The 21,206-nt window shown below is 35.9% G+C and overlaps 1 protein-coding gene across 3 annotated transcripts in view; it reads left to right on the forward strand.

Moving 5' to 3' along the window:
• Positions 1-21,206, forward strand: part of CEP350 (centrosomal protein 350) — a 154,847-nt gene that overhangs the window by 38,144 nt on the left and 95,497 nt on the right. For all 3 annotated transcript variants that reach the window (XM_088017380.1, XM_028121508.2, XM_028121509.2), the window contains exons 7-14: positions 384-497; positions 3,831-3,944; positions 7,276-7,422; positions 8,654-9,312; positions 10,082-10,203; positions 12,922-13,979; positions 15,579-15,729; positions 17,237-17,409. In XM_088017380.1, the coding sequence (XP_087873506.1) occupies positions 384-497; positions 3,831-3,944; positions 7,276-7,422; positions 8,654-9,312; positions 10,082-10,203; positions 12,922-13,979; positions 15,579-15,729; positions 17,237-17,409 (2,538 nt within the window). The remainder of the gene's footprint in view (positions 1-383; positions 498-3,830; positions 3,945-7,275; positions 7,423-8,653; positions 9,313-10,081; positions 10,204-12,921; positions 13,980-15,578; positions 15,730-17,236; positions 17,410-21,206) is intronic.

Below are 21,206 nucleotides of genomic sequence, written 5' to 3' on the forward strand. Positions count from 1 at the left end.
ATAAAAAGAAATGAAGCTTTGATACATGTTACATAGTCATTGAAAACATTATGTTAAGTGAAAGAAGGCAGACACAAAAAGCCACATATTGTATGATTCTATTTGTATGACATGTCCAGAATAGGTAAATCCAGGAAGATGGAAGGTAGATTAGTGGTTGCCAGGTAGTGACCAGAGAGAGTGATGGAGAAGTGGCTACTAATGGGTACAGGAAATTAGATGGTGGGGATAGGTCCATAACTTTGTGAATATACTAAAAACCATTGAACTATATACTTTAAAAGAGTGAATTTTATAGTATGTTAATTATATTTCACTTAAAGTATAGCAGAATTTATAAAGCAACTTTGATAAGAATGTTTTGTATTGTTGGTATAAATTAGGCTTCAATCCTTCAGAGACCAAGATTCGAACACCTGATGGGAAAGTGTGGCAGGAGGCTGAATTTCAAAACATGAGTAGAGAATTGTATCGAGACTTAGCACTTCACTTTGCAGGTGAGAGTAGACCTTTCTTAGATTTTGCGTATTTTATCATGTATGCTATCTAACATCATATTTAAACATAAAGTTGTCACCAAACTAAAGATATTTCCCTTTTTTAACTGCATGGTATACTTAAGTTGTTGTGGTTTCAGTCGTAAGGCTCTCTTAGCCTCTAGGCTCTCCTCCAGGATTAAAATTAGTATACATGTCTGATGATACAGAAACTAGGCTATTTTTAACCTGAGGGACTTTCAAAGTCAGGCCTGTCTGATTTGAAGGAAACATAGCTGAGTCTAGTTGAAGTTTATTTCTACTAGACCTCTGAGATCTTTGAGATGGTCAGTAATTTGGCAGGCAGCAGATAAAATGATACGAACATGCGGGCAAGATGCAGAAAGAAAAACATCAAAGGAAAGGAATACATTTACAGAATTGGAAATAGGAGGGACTTATGAAAGATTAGAAGAGGGAAATAGGAAGATCATGTAATGTTACTAGTTATTGAACACTTGCTGTGATTGGGGGCAAGGTGCTGCATTCTTAGACTTTTGTATTTTTTTATAGTTGTGGAAATGAAGGCTCACAGAGTAATTTTCCCAAGGTTGTATAGGGTAGTTTAGAATTAAAGCCAAGATTCAAAGACAACCCTGTCTGACTCTAAAGCCCGAGACTACTAAGCCCCAATAGAGATTTTACTAGTAAATTTTGTGGTATTAAGTGTCCAGTTTTCCTGCTATTATTATTGGAACACTGTGTTTAGAATTTTTTTCCTCAGGTGAAAAGGGAGTATAATATAATAGTTAAGAGCAAAGATTTTGGAATCCTAGCTCCACCTCTTATTACCTATGTGTACTACCAGTGTTACATGACTCCTCTTCCTTGGTTTTCTCATCTGTAAGACAGGGATAATTAACAGTATTCCTTCATAGGTCAGTATCTTTACAGACTAATAGAATGATGTACACCAAAGAATTCTTCAAGAGGTCTATTAAGACTGCCTTCTCGGGGCGCCTGGGTGGCTCAGTCAGTTAAGCGTCCAACTCTTGATCTCGGCTCAGGTCATAATCTCAAAGTCATGAGTTTGAGCCCTGCTTTGGGCTCCATGCTGGGCATGGAACCTGTTTAAAAAAACAAAAAAATCCTGCCTTCTTTCTCATGGTGGTTGAACTCTGTTCTTTTGGCTAGGACTGACCCATCTACTTGTGTTTTAGATTCCATTTACTCTTGTGTATTTAAGGACATTACTTTGTTCCTTATTTCCTTTCTTTTGCATCATCAAGTTTTCCTTCTCTACGAGGGCATGCCCATCAACACACTGTTTGATGACGTGCTGTTAGCCATCATAAAAGAACCCCCTTTTGGCCCTGCTCTCTTCAGTTATTGCCTTGTTTCTCTCCTATTTATCTTATACTCATCGTCTCCAGGTTTTTTCCTCCCTTTCGCTCTTGAATCCTTTCTATTTGGTTTTTGCTCCAGCTTCTCTGTGGACTGCTAATTTTAGGGTCATCAGTGACTTCTGCATTGCTAAATCCAGTGTTTAATTCTCAGTTGTCATCTTGATCTCTCTGCAACATTAGACATAATCAGTCACTTCTTTCTTGAAACTTTTTACTTAACATCTAGGATACCTTAAATGTTTTGGTTTTCCTTCTGAGTCTAGGTGCTGCTTTTCAGTTGTTGTTTGTTTGTTTGTTTCCCTAATTGGCTCCCTGATATCTAAACAGAGCCATGCCCTGGTCTCATTACTTGGATCCATCCTTTTTTTTTTTTCCTCTTTTCTTTTCTCTTCCTCTCTCTCTCTCTTTTCTCTACTTCTCCTTCTACTTCTCCTTCTACTGCTACTATACTACTACTACTTATTTACATACACACTAGGCGAACTCATCTAGTCTCAGGGATTTAAATATTTTCTGTTGCCGATGATTCCCAATATGTGTCTCTAGCCTAGACCTCTGTGAACTTAGAGTCATATCCAGCTACTGACTCCACATCTCCCTTTGGATGTATAATGGGTGTCTCAAACTTAATATATCCAAAATAGAGCTAACTAAATGAAGTCATGATATATCCCTTAAACCTACTCCTCTGATAGTCCCTCCATCCTATCTTTCTACTTGTTCAGGCCCCACATCTTTTTTTTTTTAATTTAAATTCAATTAGTTAACATATAATGTGTTATTATATAATATTATGTAATAATAATAATATATTAATATATATGTATTATTATTTATTTCAGGGGTATAGGCCCCAAATCCTGAGTTTTCCTTGATTCCCGTATTTTTCTCAGACCTTATATTTCATATTGTCCAAAATATGTCTAAAAATATAACCACTTCCCCCATCTCTGTCAAGGCTCCCTAGGTCTAAGCCACCATGAGTCTCTTGCATGATTATTTCAGTAGCCTTCTCACTGGTCTTCTGCTTCTCCTTCTTCTAATTCATCTTTTCTCATCACAGCTGTTAGAGTAAGCTTGTTAAAATTTAATTTAGATCATATCACTCCCTTGCCCCAAACTTCCAAAAACATCTCAATCTCATTCTTAGGTGAAACCTGAAGTTCTTACAATGACTTATAAAGCCCAACACGATCTGGTCCTCAGTTATGTCTCAGACTCTAGTTCTTTCTACTTTTCTCTTTGTTCATTTTACTCACACCGGCCAGCTTGCTGTTTCTCAGGTATGCTCCTGCTTTAGGGCCTTTGATTCACACTTCCACTTTGCCCAGAATGCAGAGCTCTATATGTATTTTAAGTTTACACTTCTTCAGATCTGTAACTGAGGTTGATTTTTAAGTTTTTATGTATAGCTAGTCTATTCCCCTAGGTTGGAATTTAAAAAATTAGTGACAAGTAATTTATATGTGAAATACCTTGACATTATTTGGGAATATTATACTGAGTATTTTATAAAGTTTTATTCTAGAAGTTCATGAATATCTCAGTTACATAGGAATTTTTAAGTGAAATAAGAATCTGTGAAAATGCTCACCTGTGAGATTCTATAAATGATATGACCCTGGCTTGGAAAGCATTACTTTTATAGCTTCTTCTAGTTTGCGAAAGTGGGGTAAATTTCTTGAGGGTTTTCTGAAAACAAAAACAAAACAAAAATGAAAGAAAATAAAGAATTAGAACCTAACAGTGGGGGTAGTGGTAATCTTTAGACTGTTCCATATAAGAAGTTGGCATTGGTAGCTTATGGGTCACAGAAATAGCCTCAGCAAAGGTTTTTTTCCTCCCCACCTGAATCATATACTTTACAGTGATTTTTCATACTGGGGAGAGGATGAGTGGGTGGGTAGGAATCATTATAATATTTACTATAAGTGTTTCTGCTTTTCAGATGATATCTCTATGAAAGAGAAACCTGCTGAAAAAAGTAAAGAGAAGAAAGTGGTCAAGCCAGTACGAAAAGTCCAAAAGGTAACACAGTTACCAAGTCCAGAAGGCAAAACAGGTTAGTTTTCTCAATATCATGTCCAACCTAAAATTACATAATACTGAAATGGCATTCTATATGGAAATAAATGTTTGTTAACCAAATGGCACATAGAAGAATTCAGTACATTTTATATATCTTTATTTTATATATGTGTTTTATTGAGGTATAACTGACAGAATAAGATGTACATAGAATGTTAGTTTGATAACTTCTCACATCTGTTATACCCGTGAAACCTTATGTTCACCATAATACTGAACACATCTCTACATCTCTCCCCCCATTTTTATATCGTTATTTTTAATAGAAATTAACTAGATTAAAGATAATGATTTTTATGTAGTAAATTTTTATATATATAAAGGGATTGCTTATAACTGTCACTAAGTCCCTTCACTTACTCTCACAAGAGAATGAATGTTGCATAAGAAAAGCATGGCAGCCCATACCAGTAGTGGTCAGGCCAGACTCTAAATAGATCAGGACAGGGAAAAAGAATTCCCTAGTTTTGTAGTGATTAACACTTCAGGCCCAATTCAGGTTGTGTGGATTTATAGCCTAGTCCTGTCATGTCTAGCTTTGTTCCTTTAGTGAGTAAGTTAATTTTAGTGTCCCTTGGTTTCCCCATATGTAAAATGGGAAAGCAGTAGTACTTCTCTCACAGGGTTGTTGTGAAAATTAAAATAGTTAATACCTAAAGGAACTCAGTATTTGACACACGGTAAGCACTCAAATGTTAGGTATGATTCCATTAATAATAATTATTTCTGGCTATCCTGAGAATGGTTATTTAGCTGTCCTATTCATGTTAGTGGGTAATTTGGGCTGAGAGGAGGAAGTTTGGAATTTGTCACTTTCATTTTGGAGACATTCAGAGTCAGTCATTCTTACATTCATTCATTATGCAGATATTTGTGAGCACTTGTTATATGTGAGGCACTGTGCTCTACTAAGCTTAGGCAATACAGTGGTAAGCAGGATACACATGGCCCCTGCCTTCTTGGAACTTCTAATCTTGTCAGGAAAACAGTAGTTACATAGTTACAATAAAATGGGATGAATGTATTATAGGGACTTTGCAAGGTCTAATGGGAACATGGAGCAGGAGTGATGGGGCACTGGTTTTTAACCAGGTACTTGTTTTTCTGGTCATAGACTAATCTATAGAATGTCAAATAACATATTTTGTGACGTTCATTGTTAACTCTAGATGTCAGAATGACCTGGCTATATACGAATGAAAAATAACATTTTTTAAAAAAGATTTTATTTATTTATTTGAGAGAGAGAGAGGGAGAGAGCACGAGCTGGGGGGAGGGGCCAAGCAAGGAGAGAGAAAAGCAGACTCCTTGCTGAGCAGGGAGCCCAACATGGGGCTTGATCCCAGGACCCTGGGATCATGACCTGAACCAAAGGCAGATGCTTAACTGACTGAGCCTCCCAGGCACCCCAAAAAATAAGATTTTATAAGAACATGAATTACTGGAATATAAACTAATTTTTACATGAAAAAATATGACAAAGTGTTATTTTCATGTGGTATTACCTGATATTCTTGCCAGGGGCATAGTTTGAAATGAAGCATTGAGACCACTATAACTTGTAAATACTGATCTTGGATTGTATTTATCCAGTTTTGTGTTAGCCTGATTCCCATGTATGCACTGTGCAGTGACCAAGGGACAGAGTCATTAAATGTGCTAAAGCTGTATTAATAGTTTATCTGTACTGAAAGTCCTCTTTTTTACCAATGGCTGCATGAGACTATTCCAGAAAGCCAGAATTTAGAAATAACCACACAGCATATTCAGAAGCCAGCATTTATAAATAACTACCCAGTATATTCACGGTTGCTTGCTTTTGATTTGGAAAATTAAGCTGAAATCGAAGAGAAGCCTCTTCTCTCATTTTGCTTAAGAACATAAAGTTTCTTATAAATAGATTCAGCAATAGACTTAAAGCCATTTAAATATTTTAGATCATTTAAGGTTAATAACAAGGTGCAAAAACATAAATAGCACACACAGATTTATAATTTTCTTTCTTTGTACTGGATGTTTTCATTAAAACTGTACTTTCACTTAAACTTTTAAATTGAAGCCTTTTTATCTTTTTTAAAAAAGATTTTATTTATTTATTTGAGAGAGAGAGCACACAAGCGGGGAGGAGGGGGAGAGGGAGAAGCAGACTCCCTGCTGAGCAGGGAGCCCGATGCGGGACTTGATCCAGGGACTCCAGGATCATGACCTGAGCCGAAGGCAGTCACTTAACCAACTGAGCCACCCAGGCGCCCAAGACTGTCTTTTGAGTGGAGTTTAAAATAGCATTACCACGGAATTGAGATAAAACAAACAACCTATTTTGGGTGTGGCTGGACACTGAATGCCCCTGAAACTATTAAGTATTTTATCAAGAAAGCTTGAAAAATAGCAGAAAACAGAGAAAACCACTGTCTTCACTTGAAGTACTAGTATTTTGTTATTTCCTTAAAGTAGTTTTAAAATCATAATAGTAGATGATCATAATCATTGTATTCATAACATTTTATCTTTTTCTCTTAGCATCTTACCACAAAAGCATTTCTCTAATTTCTTATGGAAATTATAATTTAAAATAGCCACATAGTAGTACTCCACCTGTGTTGGAGTATGATGGTCTAATTTTAATTTTTTTACAATCTGAAAGTAGTAAATGAAAAGTTTCTCTCTTAGTCAACAGCTATATTTATTGGACCATACTTTTATTTTTATGAACTTTTATAATGAGGGCAATTTAAAATGTTGATGATACTTGCTTTTGGAGTATCATTGTTTTATTCATAAAAAGGTAATATGTACTTCTGATATGTATCTATAAATATAATGTGAAATTCCCTATAATACTATCCTCTTCAAAGGTAATCACTGTTAACTGTTACATGTTTCTTCAGATTTTTTTCCTATGCTTAGTTTAAGTCATTTGTTCCTTCAGCAAACATACATTTTACTATGTGCCAGGTACTGTTGGTAAGCCAAACCCTTACTATAATTAAGACATTATTTTGTTCTGTGCCCAAACTATTGGATTCAGTGTTCTGCTTGAGGTTGAGGTTTTGGGAATCGTTAACCATTTGGTACTTAACTTGCAAAGCATTTTACACTTATTTGAGGTGTGTGGATAAATCAGAATTTAAACTGCTATTTGATTTTTGGGACATTGTGTTAAAAATTAGATTGTAAACCTTTTGACTTTGACATAAGATAAGGATAAGATTAATTACAAAACCTGTATGGTTGACTAGATACACTTGTTAGAGATAAATTTGAAGTTTTAAATTCAACCCAATATGTATGTATATATTTTTTAGGTAGCAGTCGTCTGATAAGTACATCCTCTTGGCGAGATGGACAAAAATTAGTAAAGAAGATCCTGGGGCCTGCACCCAGAGTAGAGCAAAAAGAGCGAAGAACAGCATCAAATGACAGAAGTGGAAGAGAAAGAACTACTAAATCTGGTGAGTAATTAAATTATTAAGTTGTTTCAGTAATTAAAATTGTTGAGAAGAGCAATTAAAAATTGCTTGTGTAAGTACTTAGAGGAGATGAAAGTACTCTTTTGAGAATGCTTTAAGAATTTGGTTTATAATTGTGAATATGGCTCATAAAAGAAGAAATGTTCTATTGGGCTTATCTATGGTTAATTTCTATATATAGACATGATGACTTTTATTATATTAATTACATTTAGCTGCCATGTGAATAAAAAAGCATCATTTAATTAGAGTTTATAAGACTTTTAGAGACCTTAAGGGAATTAAGTCCAATCTGTCTTATCCGTGTATACACAAACACAGGCACACTTTCACAATATTGGGTTTTTTATTTGACAGATTAGGAAACAGGCCCCAAGAGAGAAGTGATTTTTCTCAAGGGTATATACATTAAGTGGGTGGCAAAATTTGATCTAGGATCTACAACTCTTTGGTTTGACCCTCAAGTGCATTGCTTTTCTCTTTTTGAAGTGTCTTAAATGCTCTTTGAAATAACTAGTTACTTTTCTCATTAACACTAATTTTGGGAAATGAAATGCAAATACCTACAGGCCAGCTTTCCTTTTCAGTAACAAAATTTTCTTCAATTAATTTGAGCTTCTAGAGTGGATTCAGTAAGAAATCAATTAAAACTATAATTAGGTATATATAGAAGTCAATATATACTTTGCATTTACTCTTCACTCTCCTCTAGCTTGTAAATAAACTAACATGCATTCTCAGTTTAAAATTAACCCACATCAACAAACATTTAGATTATAAAATGATTGTTTTTCTATATATTTAATTTCTTTTCTATTACTCTTTGGAGAATTGTGGCAGTTTAAAATTGTTGGTTTTTAAACACCTGTTTTAGGGGTTTAGGGATGGAGAGAGATAGTATCATTAAATATGTGCATGGGAGAGAAATAGTAACTGTTAATAGTTAAATATTCGTGTTAACAATAAGATCTATCTTCAGAAATATTAAAAATGCATTTTTTAAATGCCAAGTAAGTATAGTTATTTTTAAAGATTGAAATTATTCTCTTCTAAAAATTTTTCTTTCCTTCTATAATATTCTTTGAACAATTTCATAGGATATTTAAATTTGAGTTTAAGATAAAGTGAAATTCTCTAATTTTTTCCTCACTACAATAAATCTTAGGAATGAATATAGGATTTTAATACATCACTAACAGTTCATACTTTGCAGGGGGTCATATTGGAAGAGCAGAATCTGATCCTAGATTGGATGTTTCACATAGACATCTTCCACGAAACTCAGAACGTTCGAGAAGTAGAGCTCGGTCTGAAAATAATACAAAGAAATTAGCTCCATCTCTTCCAGATAATAAACAGGAGGAAAATACGGCCTTGAATAAGGACTTTTTACCTCTTGAAATTCGTGGAATTCTTGATGACCTACAGCTGGATTCTACAGTTCAGGCTGCAAGGCAAGAGACAGGAGAGTTACAGAATCAGAAGTCATCAGCACCAGTACAGGCTCCTAGGAGTCACAGCCCAGTAAAAAGAAAACCTGACAAAATAACAGCTAATGAAGATCCCCCTGTTATTTCCAAAAAGCGCCACTATGACACAGATGAGGTACGCCAGTACATTGTTAGACAGCAGGAGGAAAGGAAGAGGAAGCAAAATGAAGAGAAGAAGGCCCAAAAGGAGGCCACTGAGCAGAAGAACAAACGATTACAGGAGCTCTATCGGAAACAGAAAGAAGCCTTTACTAAAGTAAAAAATGTGCCTCCTTCTGAGCCATCAGTAACTAGGCGACTGCAGGATACTTATTCCAAACTGCTACTAGAAAAGACCTTGCTCGAAGAGCCAGCTCATCAACATGTTACACAGGAAACACAGGTAATAGTAGTGCCAGAAATGCAAAAGGAAGTCATTCATGATTAGAAAAAGCTTATTTGCCATTTTGTTGCCATCATTCCTAATATTCAGGCATATGCTCAGATAATATTTGTAGTAATGTTGACCTTTTCATGAAATTTATTGTATGTGGAGAGTAATTTGATAAACGTGATTGAAAACAAGTGCTCGGTTAGCGTTTCCTAGAGTGATTGTTGCTGATCTCTATTCCTCTCATCACTGCTATTAGTTACATCCTTGCCTAGTTTTCATTGTATTACTGAGCAAAAAGTTAATTATGTCAATAAAAGCTTATTTTTGTGATCTGTGCTGAAATTAGAGAATAGCCTACTGTATGTGATAATTTTTTGAGTATTGCTTTTGTTTTTAAGAATAATGTTGAGTATGTACCGTGTACCACAGACTGTTCTAAAGGCTTTATAAGGCTAAAGCTTCAGTAAATCCTCATAACCCTGAGAAGGTAAATGCGACTAGTATTTCCAGGTGAGAAAACTGAGGTTTAGAAAGAGTATTACTTACTTCAGATTATGCAGTTAGTAATAGGTGCCTTTCTTGGATTTCAGATATAATTTTGCTCTTAATTATAATGGCTGCTTAAGCCAACCAAATTTGAACCAGTTTTATTTAAGAGAAAAAGCCCCTACATTTCATGATCTTTGTAAAGTTGAAGTGACTTAGTATTTGTCTTATGTACTCCCTGAGTATATCTTTGTGATAGGAGTCACATAAATTTGATGTCCTTTTCTCCTAGACCAGACCAGGGTATCAGCCTTCTGGAGAATCAGACAAAGAAAACAAAGTACAGGAACGTCCCCTAAGTGCATCTTCTAGTAGTGACATGTCTCTGTCAGAACCTCCACAGCCTCTTGCAAGGTAAAAAGGAGAGAATGAAAGATGATTAAGCTTTTTTTCGATGAAATTTAGTATAGTGGTCTATGTGTAGTGAATTTTGTTGACTAACCTACGTGAGCAAGTTGTTTATTTAGAAATTGGTTCATATCTTCTGATGGGTACTTAAGCATGGTGTACAACTATACATGTGCACAAATACCCCTCTTCTACTGTTCAACTTTTACCTGTCCTTTCATATGCAATGTAAATGTCAGTCCTCCCAGGGATCCTGCAGTTGGAAGCACTCTTGCTTTCTCTGGACTAAACACACGGTAAAAAAACTGTGTTGATGAATGAATAACAGTGAAATTAATATTTTAAAGTATTTGTGGTGAATAATTTTCAGAAGGCATGTTTGTATCTATTACTAATCAAACTTTCATCATATGACTCATTCCAATTTATCCATTGTACCTTTCAAAAGCTGTATTTGGATATGCATGTGAACATATGAACAGGGGCTAGGAACAAGGGCTAGATTGCTGATCAAGGACTATGTTACCTTAAGTTTTCTTAAGCAAAATTTTTTTCTTGCTGTCATATATTATTTGCAATGAAGTAAAAGTAAACTGTATGGAATTTGAGGGGATTTTGAGATGATATGGTTTTAAATACTTCAACCATTTCGGCTTTCTGTCTTCTGTTTTACCTTTCCCTGAATTTCCTTCTAATTCTAAATAAGTTATACAGTGTTGAAAACAAACCAGATATAAAACAGATCTATTATTATTACCTTGCATGTGTTCCTTTCCTTTTCTTTTTAATATCACATTTCTTCAACTTGTGATATAGAATCTATAGCCTCCACTTTTCCCTCTACCCATTACTTGGGTTCCCCATTTCTGTTAGTAGTTTCAACATACCTCAGTTACTTTATGCTTGGAGGCATGGCATTTCTTTTCCCTGCCCTTCATGTCCCATATTCTTCATTAGCTACCTGGGAAGCTCCAAATTACATATCTGACCTTGAAGACCTTGAAGATCTAGCTCAAAAGCCACTTTCCTTGGCTAGCAGAGTTTATTGTTTTCTATCTGCAGTCTATTGAACTTTATATGTCTTTATATTAGTATTTATGACATTGTATTTTAACTATTTATTAGTCTCTCATCCCTGCTAAATATTAAGGAACTAAAGAGTACGGATTAAGTCTTAACTGGATGAACTGAATATTTGTCTCCCCTGTTCCTCTAGCATCAACAGGTGCCTGGCACATAATTGGCATTTTAAATACTTGAATTTAAAGATCTTGGATTTTTACTCAGCAATATCTTTTATATTTATAACTTCCTTTGTATTCCCATTACTACCAGCTTAGTCTGAGCCCTGATAACCTGACACTCTATATTTTGTGGCATAGAATCTATGCACTAGTCTTCCTTCATTCCGTTTTCATAGTAGCCCTTCAGTACACAAGACTGTACAATATAACTTCCAGCCAAACCTTGCATGACATGCTTTCTAATTCTCTTATCACTCTGGTTACCCTCCTCCAAATGATTCTTTTGAATTTAATTGGTAAGACTACATTTATCCATACTAGTTTGGTCAAGGTTGTAGCCTGTCCAAATCACTTTGAATCATAATTTGATAATTTTTTGGGTTAGCAATGCCTCCTAGCCTTCTGTCATTTGCAAATTTGATAAGCATATCTTTATGTCATCCAAAAATAATGGACAAGACCAAGGACAAAAACCTCATGTTGTTTTTTATAAGCATCTACTTAATAGTTAAAATTGACCTTTCATGTTTTTATAATATCCCTTAATATACAGGGTGTCCATGGTCTGGAAACGTTATTTATATAATGTCATCTGGGACATCTTTATTCTGTTTTTAGACTTTATGGACACCCTACTCTGTATTGTATATTTATAATTGGTATTCATAGTTTTGCAGTGATACTCATTGATGTTCACTAATTTTTTAAAATTGAGATTATAATGATCTTATTTCTTCAGTATGTACAATGTTAAACATAAACATTTATTAAATATTTGTTGATTAGAATAATGACTACCATGCCAATGTTAGTATTTAGCAATCTTAAGCATTTCTCTTTATATAACATTATTTATTTTTTTAATTTTAATTTTTTTTTAAAGATTTTTATTTGAGAGAGAGAGCGAGCATGAGCGAGAAAGCATAACCAGGGGGAGGGGCAGAGAGAGGGAGGGAGAAGCAGGCTCGCTGCTGAGCAGGGAGCCCGCCGATGTGGATCTTGAACTCAGGACCCTGGGATCATGATCTGAGCCAAAGGCAGATGCTTAACTGACTGAGCCACCAGGCGCCCCTGTATAACATTATTTTTAGAGGAACAGGTAGAGCCAATGTTATAAAGAATTTTGTTTACCGAGTTTTAAAGGTTATGAAGGCTTCTCTTTAATTAATAGTTTAAAATATGTATTAGTTGAAGAAAGCAGTTTGCATGATAACATTCCATTTTTATGAAAATAAAAATGCCAAAACACATCACACACATAGAAAAATGTTTTGGAAAGTTATAATTCTAAATGAAATAGTAGTAGTGCCGCTTTCTCATTGTTTAGCTATGAGTGATCTTTATCTTTTTTTATCCTCTTTGCCTGTCCTTTTTTTTCCGATGGTGAGTGTGCATTACCCTGAGGAAAAAAAGTTAAAAAAACTGGTGGCTTAGTCATGAGTTACTTTGTTAACCAACATACTATGACTCTCATTTCCAGAAGGGACTTGATGGAACCTACATGGATGCAGCCTGACAGATTGAGCCCACGAGTCCAGAATTCTCAACCACAGCCTCTTGTTGGAACAGCTGGAAATTTACTCTCCCATCTCTTGAGTCTAGAGCATGTAGGAATTTTGCATAAGGATTTTGAATCTGTCTTACCAACCAGAAAGAACCATACTGTGGCCTCAGGGCCACTAACTTATACACCTCAACCATATCTGACCTCACCAGCTGCTCATCCAGATGCCTTGTTAAAACCTAGTGCCAGCCAATATAAGAGTAAACTGGATCGTATTGAAGCCTTGAAAGCAACAGCTGCTTCTTTGTCCAGCAGGATTGAAAGTGAAGCCAAGAAATTAGCTGGGGCTAACATAAACTATGGGTCAGTCTGGAACGCCGAGTATGATGTACAGCAAACACCCCAAGAAGAGGGACCGTGGACCAAGGCTGTAAGTCCGCCTGTGAAAGAGGATACTGAAGATGTTTTCTCTGCCCGAATTCAAAAGATGATGGGAACCTGTGTATCTCATGCAACTTTTGATGAGGATCTTCCTGGTGTAGGCAACCTCAGTGAATTTAAAAAGCTTCCTGAAATGATAAGACCTCATAGTGCCATATCAAGGTTCAGAATGAGATCCCCTGGTCCCAAACCAGAGGGGCTCCTGGCACAGTTGTGTAAGAGGCGGACTGACTCTTCCAGCTCTGATGTGCAAGCTTCTCAAGACAAAGCCAAATTGTCTTTTGGTTCCAGCACAGATTCAGTCAGCGAAGGGCCTCTTCTTAGTGAGGGGAGTCTTTCTGAAGAAGAGGGAGGCCAAGATGGACAGCCCACGTTGAAGGTAGCAGAAATCTTAAAGGAAAAGGAATTTTGTGCTGGAGAAAGAAATGGTTATGAACCCATCAAAGAGTTTCAGAAGGAAGCTGAAAAATTCTTGCCACTTTTTGGGCACATAGGTGGTACACAAAGCAAAGGACCATGGGAAGAATTGGCAAAGGGAAGTCCACATAGTGTCATTAATATTTTTACAAAGTCGTATCAGTTGTATGGAAAAGGTGAGAAAAATAAGTAAGCCTTGTGCTATTTGTATGTTATCTTAAGATAAATCACTTAATAATTCTGTACAAGGTAATACTTAAGTACAAATTTTCATTTGTTCATTTATGAGGATAATAGAGACTTATTGGTTGTTGTCATGAACCAATAATTGGTAGTTGTAGAAATTTTGGTCTAATTTAGAGAAATTCATTTGTGGTGTTCAGGATTTGTATGTACCAAGTGTATGCTAGATTTTCTGTGACCGTAGTTATGTGTTTAGATAGAAAATAAGTATATTAATACAGTGATTTGTGAGTCATTGGGAATATAGTGGTCAAGAATCGAGAGGGGCAACTGTAGTAACATTCTAATATGGAAACTATTAGTGCTTGTCAAAACTAATTTTAAAAATAGACTTTGCTCTTGATCTCGGGGTTGTGAGTTTGAGCCCCACGTTGAGTTTAGAGATTCCTTAAATAAAGCTGAAAAAAAAAAAGACTTTGGACAGAAATGTAACTACATTTATTTGGGTCATGAAACAACTGACTTCTAAAGTTTCTTATCTCTGAAATCCTGCAACACGATTTTCCTTTTCTATGATAAACTTAATTCCTTCAAGTCCCTTTCTCTTTTCTTCCTACTCTAGGTAGATTCTACCCATTTTATGCTAACATAACTTTAGAATTTCCAGGTTGGAGAATGAGGCTGAGCCTTCAGTCAGCCATCAATATGCTGTGGTTTTTATCTCCATTCTACATAGTGAACAACTTACTTGATAAGTGAATTGATTTCATCTATTCATCTTATGCTTAACTGGTATCACAGTGCATTTTCCTAGAATTCATATTTAGCTACTTTGTTATGATCTTGTGCAGACATACACATGCCATCAATCTCTTTTGTTAACACTTATTTCCTATAGGTGGTAATTTTAAAGTTTTTTTTGGTGAAAACAAAGTGCTTTTTTTTTAAGATTTTATCTATTTGACAGAGAGAGCACAAGCAGAGGGAGAGAGAGGGAGAAGCAGGCTCCCTGCTGAGCAAGGAGCCCGATGCGGGACTTGATCCCAGGACCCTGGGATCATGACCCGGGCCGAAGGCATCTGCTTAACCGACTGAGCCACCCAGGTGTCCCAAAAGCAAAGTGCTTTAAATCAACACCCTCATTTTTTTTTTTTTTGCAAGAGAAGTGTGTTTTTTTCTTAAATCGTATTAGATTTTCATTAAGATTTTATAATTATACTGAAATACTTTGAGTTCAAATGATGTGTTATCCAGGATTTGCTTCAAAATAGTCTGGGAGGGGAGTGAGAAATGGGGAGAAGAGGAAATTTAGTTGAAACTAGATTGGTCATGTATTGATAATTGTTAAAGCGGGCTGGTGGATATCTTAGTTTCATTATGCTATTTTCTCTATTTTGTTGTATGTTTGAGAATTTCCCTAATAAAAAGTTAAAATGTATTGTTAAATATAAAGATAGATTGAAAAGAAGCACTAATAAAGCAAACTAAAATGTTCCTAAATCCATGTTGTTAATCCGCATGTTGTGGAATGCTTTGCTTGTAGTTTTTTAATTTTTATTTTAAAGCACATTTCAACGATTTACTTTTGACAGGGTTTGAAGATAGGTTGGAAAGAGGAACCTCAGCATCGCGTCCTTTAAATGTCATTACAACCCCTTTAAGCAGTGTTTCATATGAAGATGATTTTGTCTCCTCTCCAGGGAGTGGGACTTTGACAGAAAGAAAATCAGCTCTTGAACCTAAGTAAGTATATGTTGACGATATGGGATAAAATCCAAAGAGTGAGAAAAATTTACAAGTGAGAACTGTGGTGTGACTATGAGTCAGTTTGTTTAAAGATACATGTAGAGTCCACATAGCGTAGAGATTATTAAGAGCATGGGCTCTGGATCCAGACTGTCTGGGTTTAAATCCTGGCTGTCCTGATATTAGTTGTTTGCCTTCAGGCATATTACTTAACTCCTGTGCTTCAGTTTCCATCTTTGTAAAATGGGGAAAATAATCATACCTGCTTCAGAGTGTTATGAATATTCAGTGAAATATAAAGTACTTAGAACAGGGCCTGGCACACAATAAGCAGAAAATACGTTGTTAAGTCAATCTGTGAGTCCCTAGTAGAGGATGGTATTGGGAAAGTCTCCCATGGTATACTAATATAAGAAGATTAAGTAATGGTTTTCTGTGATAGAATCAGGGATGACCAGATAGATCCTTGACTCCATGATCCCAAGTAAATCAATACATTTTTTTTCTAATTGGAAGAACATCTAAACTTTTGCAAGGCTTTGAAAAATAACAATATTACAATGTTAATATTTATTGGACACATTGTGCAAGGCACTGAGAGGACTGAGGGGGCTTTGCTTGTATTAACTCATTCTTATAATAGCCTGAGGTGGTATTTTTGTTACTGTTCCTACTTCAGAGAGAGGAAACTGAAGCATCCAGGTTGTTACTGGTACAGAGTCATACAGTAAGTGAATCAGACTTTGCCAGAGAGAATTTCCTCCCTAAATTTTGTTACCATATAAAGTAATCTGTAATTACTCACATTCAATATAATTTGCTTCACAAATTACAAATTATAATTCACATAAAATTATTGGGTGATCTTTTGAAAATTAGTTCTATCTGGTTAAACTTATGAAAATAAGTATTATTAAAATTAAAGTGGGCAAAGTAGAGTTTTAACTTTTGAACTCTAAAGAAAAGATTAAAATTTTTTTTTTAAGATTTTATTTATTTGACAGAAAGAGACACAGTGAGAGAGGAAACACAAGCGGGGGGTGCGGGAGAGGGAGAAGCAGGCTTTAAATCAAAACTTGCAAAGATTTAATTGTGACATTTAATATCACCAATCAAGATGATTTATTGCATTTTATTTCTAGGTTGAACATATTATCAGGAGGAAAATAATTATAACATATTAAATGATGAATTTGAGTGGAAATTGAGACCACATTTTCCAGTATCCAACATTATATTTTTTCTTTTATGTCTGAATTATCCATTTTTTATTAGTTTCAGTTCAGTAGACAACTCCCTTAGATTTTTCTCAATAATAAATTGAGCCATAGGGAACAATCCAAGCTTATGGTAGTAAGAAAACAAAAAAAGAAAAGTGGAAGCCATTTTCAATTATAGTTATATTCTCCTTGTGATTAAACGTATTTTAAAATATCCATAGTTTTAGCTGTGTTTTAAGACTTTTTATTTTGTTCTTTAACCACTACTGCTTGTTCTTTGACAGTATCAGTGGTAGCAATTTGGGCATTCAGGAGGACCATTCTAGCAGAAAGTCTGCCTACGATCTGTCCTCTGTGGATGTTACCTCCCAGCATTCGTCAGGAACCCAGTCTGCTGCATCGTCTCGTTCATCTACTTCTTCTAAAGGGAAGAAAGGAAAAAAAGAAAAGATAGAATGTAAGTGGAATTTTTACATGGTGACTTTTTCTTTTACCAATCATTTTGTGGTAGTGATCTAAAGTTATAATTTGATTCCATAAGAAGTTAGATGAATTTCTTTATGATAAAATGTGATTAGGTTTCATATTTATTTGTCATTACAGCAATACCTTTTTGATATAGAACAGTGTAAATCCTTAAACAAAAGGAATACATTTGCAATGATAAAAAATTAAGGATTACAGATAAACAGTTGTAAAAGAAGTATTAGTCCCCATTGATCCCTCTGCTCAGAGATAAACTATTAACATTTTTGGTGCCTGTTTTTCCAGTGTGTATATAAAACCATGTACACCCACACACCCCTTTATTTAAACAACAGAAATGAAATCATTTAGTTTTGCAACTGCTTTTAAAAAAACTTTAGGGGCACCTGGGTGGGGCTCAGTCGTTAAGCGTCTGCCTTTGGCTTGGGTCATGATCCTAGGGTTCTGGGATCGAGCCCTGCATCAGGCTCCCACTCAGCGGGAAGCCTGCTTCTCCCTCTCCCACTCCCCCTGCTTATGTTCCCTCTTTCGCTCTCTCTCTCTCTAATAAAAAAAAAAAAATCTTAAAAAACTTTAGAGTATATCTTGTACATCTCAAGCATAATTAAAAGTACTCAAATTTCCTTATCTCTAAGACAAAGATGATATCAACGGTATCAGTAGATGTTTCATATGGTAATTTTGGAAGCTTATGTGAAATTAACAGATATAATGTATACATCCCAGTACTTGGCCACAGTACCTGGCCTTTGGCACTCTTAAGTATTTTTGAGGGATTGAGGAGAACATCTATCAGACCATTCAGTTCTATTCTTGGCTATAATTTGCTCTGTAAGCCTAGAGGTAAGAAGATACAGTAATTAGGAAAAGCCTCTTAGACTCACAGGATGGCCCCTAGGGAATGATTTTGCTCCCAAAATTGTTTTTTCTTTCCTTTTTTTTTAAGATTTGGTTTGACAGAGACACAGTGAGAGAGGGAACACAAGCAGGGGGAGTGGGAGCCTAGCAGGGAGCCCAATGCAGGGCTTGATCCCAGGACCCTGGGATCATGACCTGAGCCAAAGGCAGACGCTCAACGACTGAGCCACCTAGGTGCCCCGAATGTTTGAGTTTAATCCATGTTGTAGTACATACCAGTACTTCATTTCCTTTTTTTTTTTTAATTTTTATTTTTTTACTTGACAGAGAGAGAGAGAGAGAGGGTGAGCACAAGCAGGGGGGGGAAGGGGCAGAGGGAGAGGGAGAAGCAGGCTTCCCGCCTAGCATGGAGCCCGATGCAGGGCTCCATCCCAGGACCCCAGGATCATGACCTGAGCCAAAGGCAGATGCTTAATGACTGAGCCACCCAGGCACCCCCAAAATTGTTTTTTCTAATTGTAAAAATTGTTCATTGACTTAGCAAACCACAGGGGGTGGAGAAATCAGTAAAAAACAAAACAAAACAAAACAAAAAAAACTATTTAAAAATTGAAATCACCTATAATCCCTTTACTTGAAAATAACCAATGCTAATGTTTTTTTTAAACTTTGTTTTAACAATTGTGGTAAAATACACATAACATAAACTTTATCATCTTAACCATTTTCAAGTGTATAGTTCAGTGTCATTAAAACACATTCACATTGCTGTGCATCCATCACTGCCGTCCATCTCCAGAACCTTTTCATCATCCCATACTGAAACTCTGTATTCGTTGAACAGTAACTCTTCCTTCCTCCCATTCCGCAGCCCCTGCAAACCACTATTGTACTTGGCTGTCTATGAATTTGACTACTCTAGATACTTCTAGGTGCTACATAGTGGCATCATACAACATTTGTCCTTTAGTTTGGCTTAGTATCATAATGTTTTCAAGTTTCATCTGTGTGGTGGCTTGCATGAGAATGTCCTTTTTGAGGCTGAATAATATTCCACTGTATGTGTACACCACATTTTGTTTATCCGTTATTTGATGGACATTCTGGTTGTTTCCACCTTTGGGTTATTGTGAATATGTTGCCACAAACATTGGTGTGCAAATAACTGTTGGGAGTCCCTGCTTTCAAGTTTTTTGTGTATATCACCAGGTAGGGATTTGTTGGATCAAATGGTATATCTGTGTTTAACTTTTTGAGGAAATGTCATACTGTTTTCCATTGTGGCTGTGGCAGTTTACATTTCTGCCAGTAATGCACACAGGCTCCAACTTCTTCACATCCACACTAACACTTTTTTCTTTCTTTTTTTTTTTTTAAAGTAATAGATATTCTAATGGGTGTGAAATGTTAAGATTTTTAGTAAGTATCCTTTCAGATAATTGTAGGCATATGTAAATAGGAAGTGTTACATGTAAGGGACCACATTTGTTTACATGCCCTTTTGTTCTGTCAGTGGGTTATAGATCTCTTTCTCTGTCAGTAAATATGGATGACCCTTGTAATGACTATCCAGTGTTTTATTATTTTAATATAATTTATTTAGCAAATTGTTAGACATTTAGGCTACTCTATTTCTTTTTCCCATTAGGAACACTGCTGCATTGAATATCCTTATAAATGTATCTTTATGCATTAATCTGGTTCTTTCCTTTAAGGTAAAATTCTAGAAGTGAGGTAATGGGGCAAAGAGTATGTCATGTTTAGAATTTGGGTACATTTTGCCAAATAACCCCTCGGAAAGCTAATGCCACTTTATACTCCCAATATGAGAGTGCTAGGGAGAAATTATTGCTTAATCATTAACCTAGTATGACTCTCTTGCAGATTGTTCTGAAAGTTTTTGGTGGGACTTAGACATCATTCCACCAGCACTTCCCAATGTCTGTCTTTTCTTGTGAAATACTGTTTCATAAGTGTTCTGAGTATAAAAGAGCTCCATGGTTCCATAAATTTGGGAAATGCTTTTAGAGTGAAACAGGCTTCTTTTCTACAGGATTCATCAATACCCCTGATATACTAACATGCATTATTTATTTTAGGATGAGGATGAGGCTGCAGTATGAAGTATTTTCCAAATTTATTTAACCACAGAATCATTTCTTCCACCAGCATGTTAAGGCATTTGAATTCAGCTGAACATACTTTGGGAAATGCTGAGCATACTCAGTTCTTTTAGTTTGCAATTGTTTTGCCCTGTTTTTTTAGTGTCTCACCTAAGGATTAAAGTGGTAATTACCATAAGAAAAATTTTTTTTATCTTAATGTAATTTAAAACCTATAAATACACTTTCATTTGGCAATCTTTTATTTATTTTTTAAAGATTTATTTATTTATTTATGAAAGAGGGAGAGCGTGGGCATGAGCATGAGCCGAGGGAGAGGCAGAGGAAGAAAGAGAGAAGCAGACTCAGCTGAGCAGGGAGACCAATGTGGGGCTCAATTCCCAAGACCCTGGGATCATGACCTGAGCTAAAGGCAGTTGCTTAACAGACTGAGCCACCCAGGCACCCCTCGTTTGGCAATCTTTTAAAGTAGGGGCACATATTTCCTTTGTGTATGGGTCCCTTGGTTGGAGTTTAGTTCTTTCTTGCATAGACCTTTGTATTGTCTACAATTCTGGTTGTTTGAAATCAAGAGCAATTTTTATTTTTTTATTTATTTTTTTAAAGATTTTATTTATTTATTTGAGAGAGAGAGAGAGAGAGAAACAGCATGAGAGGGGAGAAGGTCAGAGGGAGAAGCAGGCTCCCCGCTGAGCCGGGAGCCTGATGTGGGACTCGATCCCAGGACTCTGGGATCATGACCTGAGCCGAAGGCAGTCGCTTAACCAACTGAGCCACCCAGGCGCCC

The sequence above is a fragment of the Eumetopias jubatus genome, unplaced genomic scaffold (assembly GCF_037043125.1).
Source record: "Eumetopias jubatus isolate StellerSeaLion01/CBP00866 unplaced genomic scaffold, mEumJub1_p1.0 scaffold_12, whole genome shotgun sequence".
NCBI classification, from domain to species: Eukaryota; Metazoa; Chordata; class Mammalia; order Carnivora; family Otariidae; genus Eumetopias; species Eumetopias jubatus.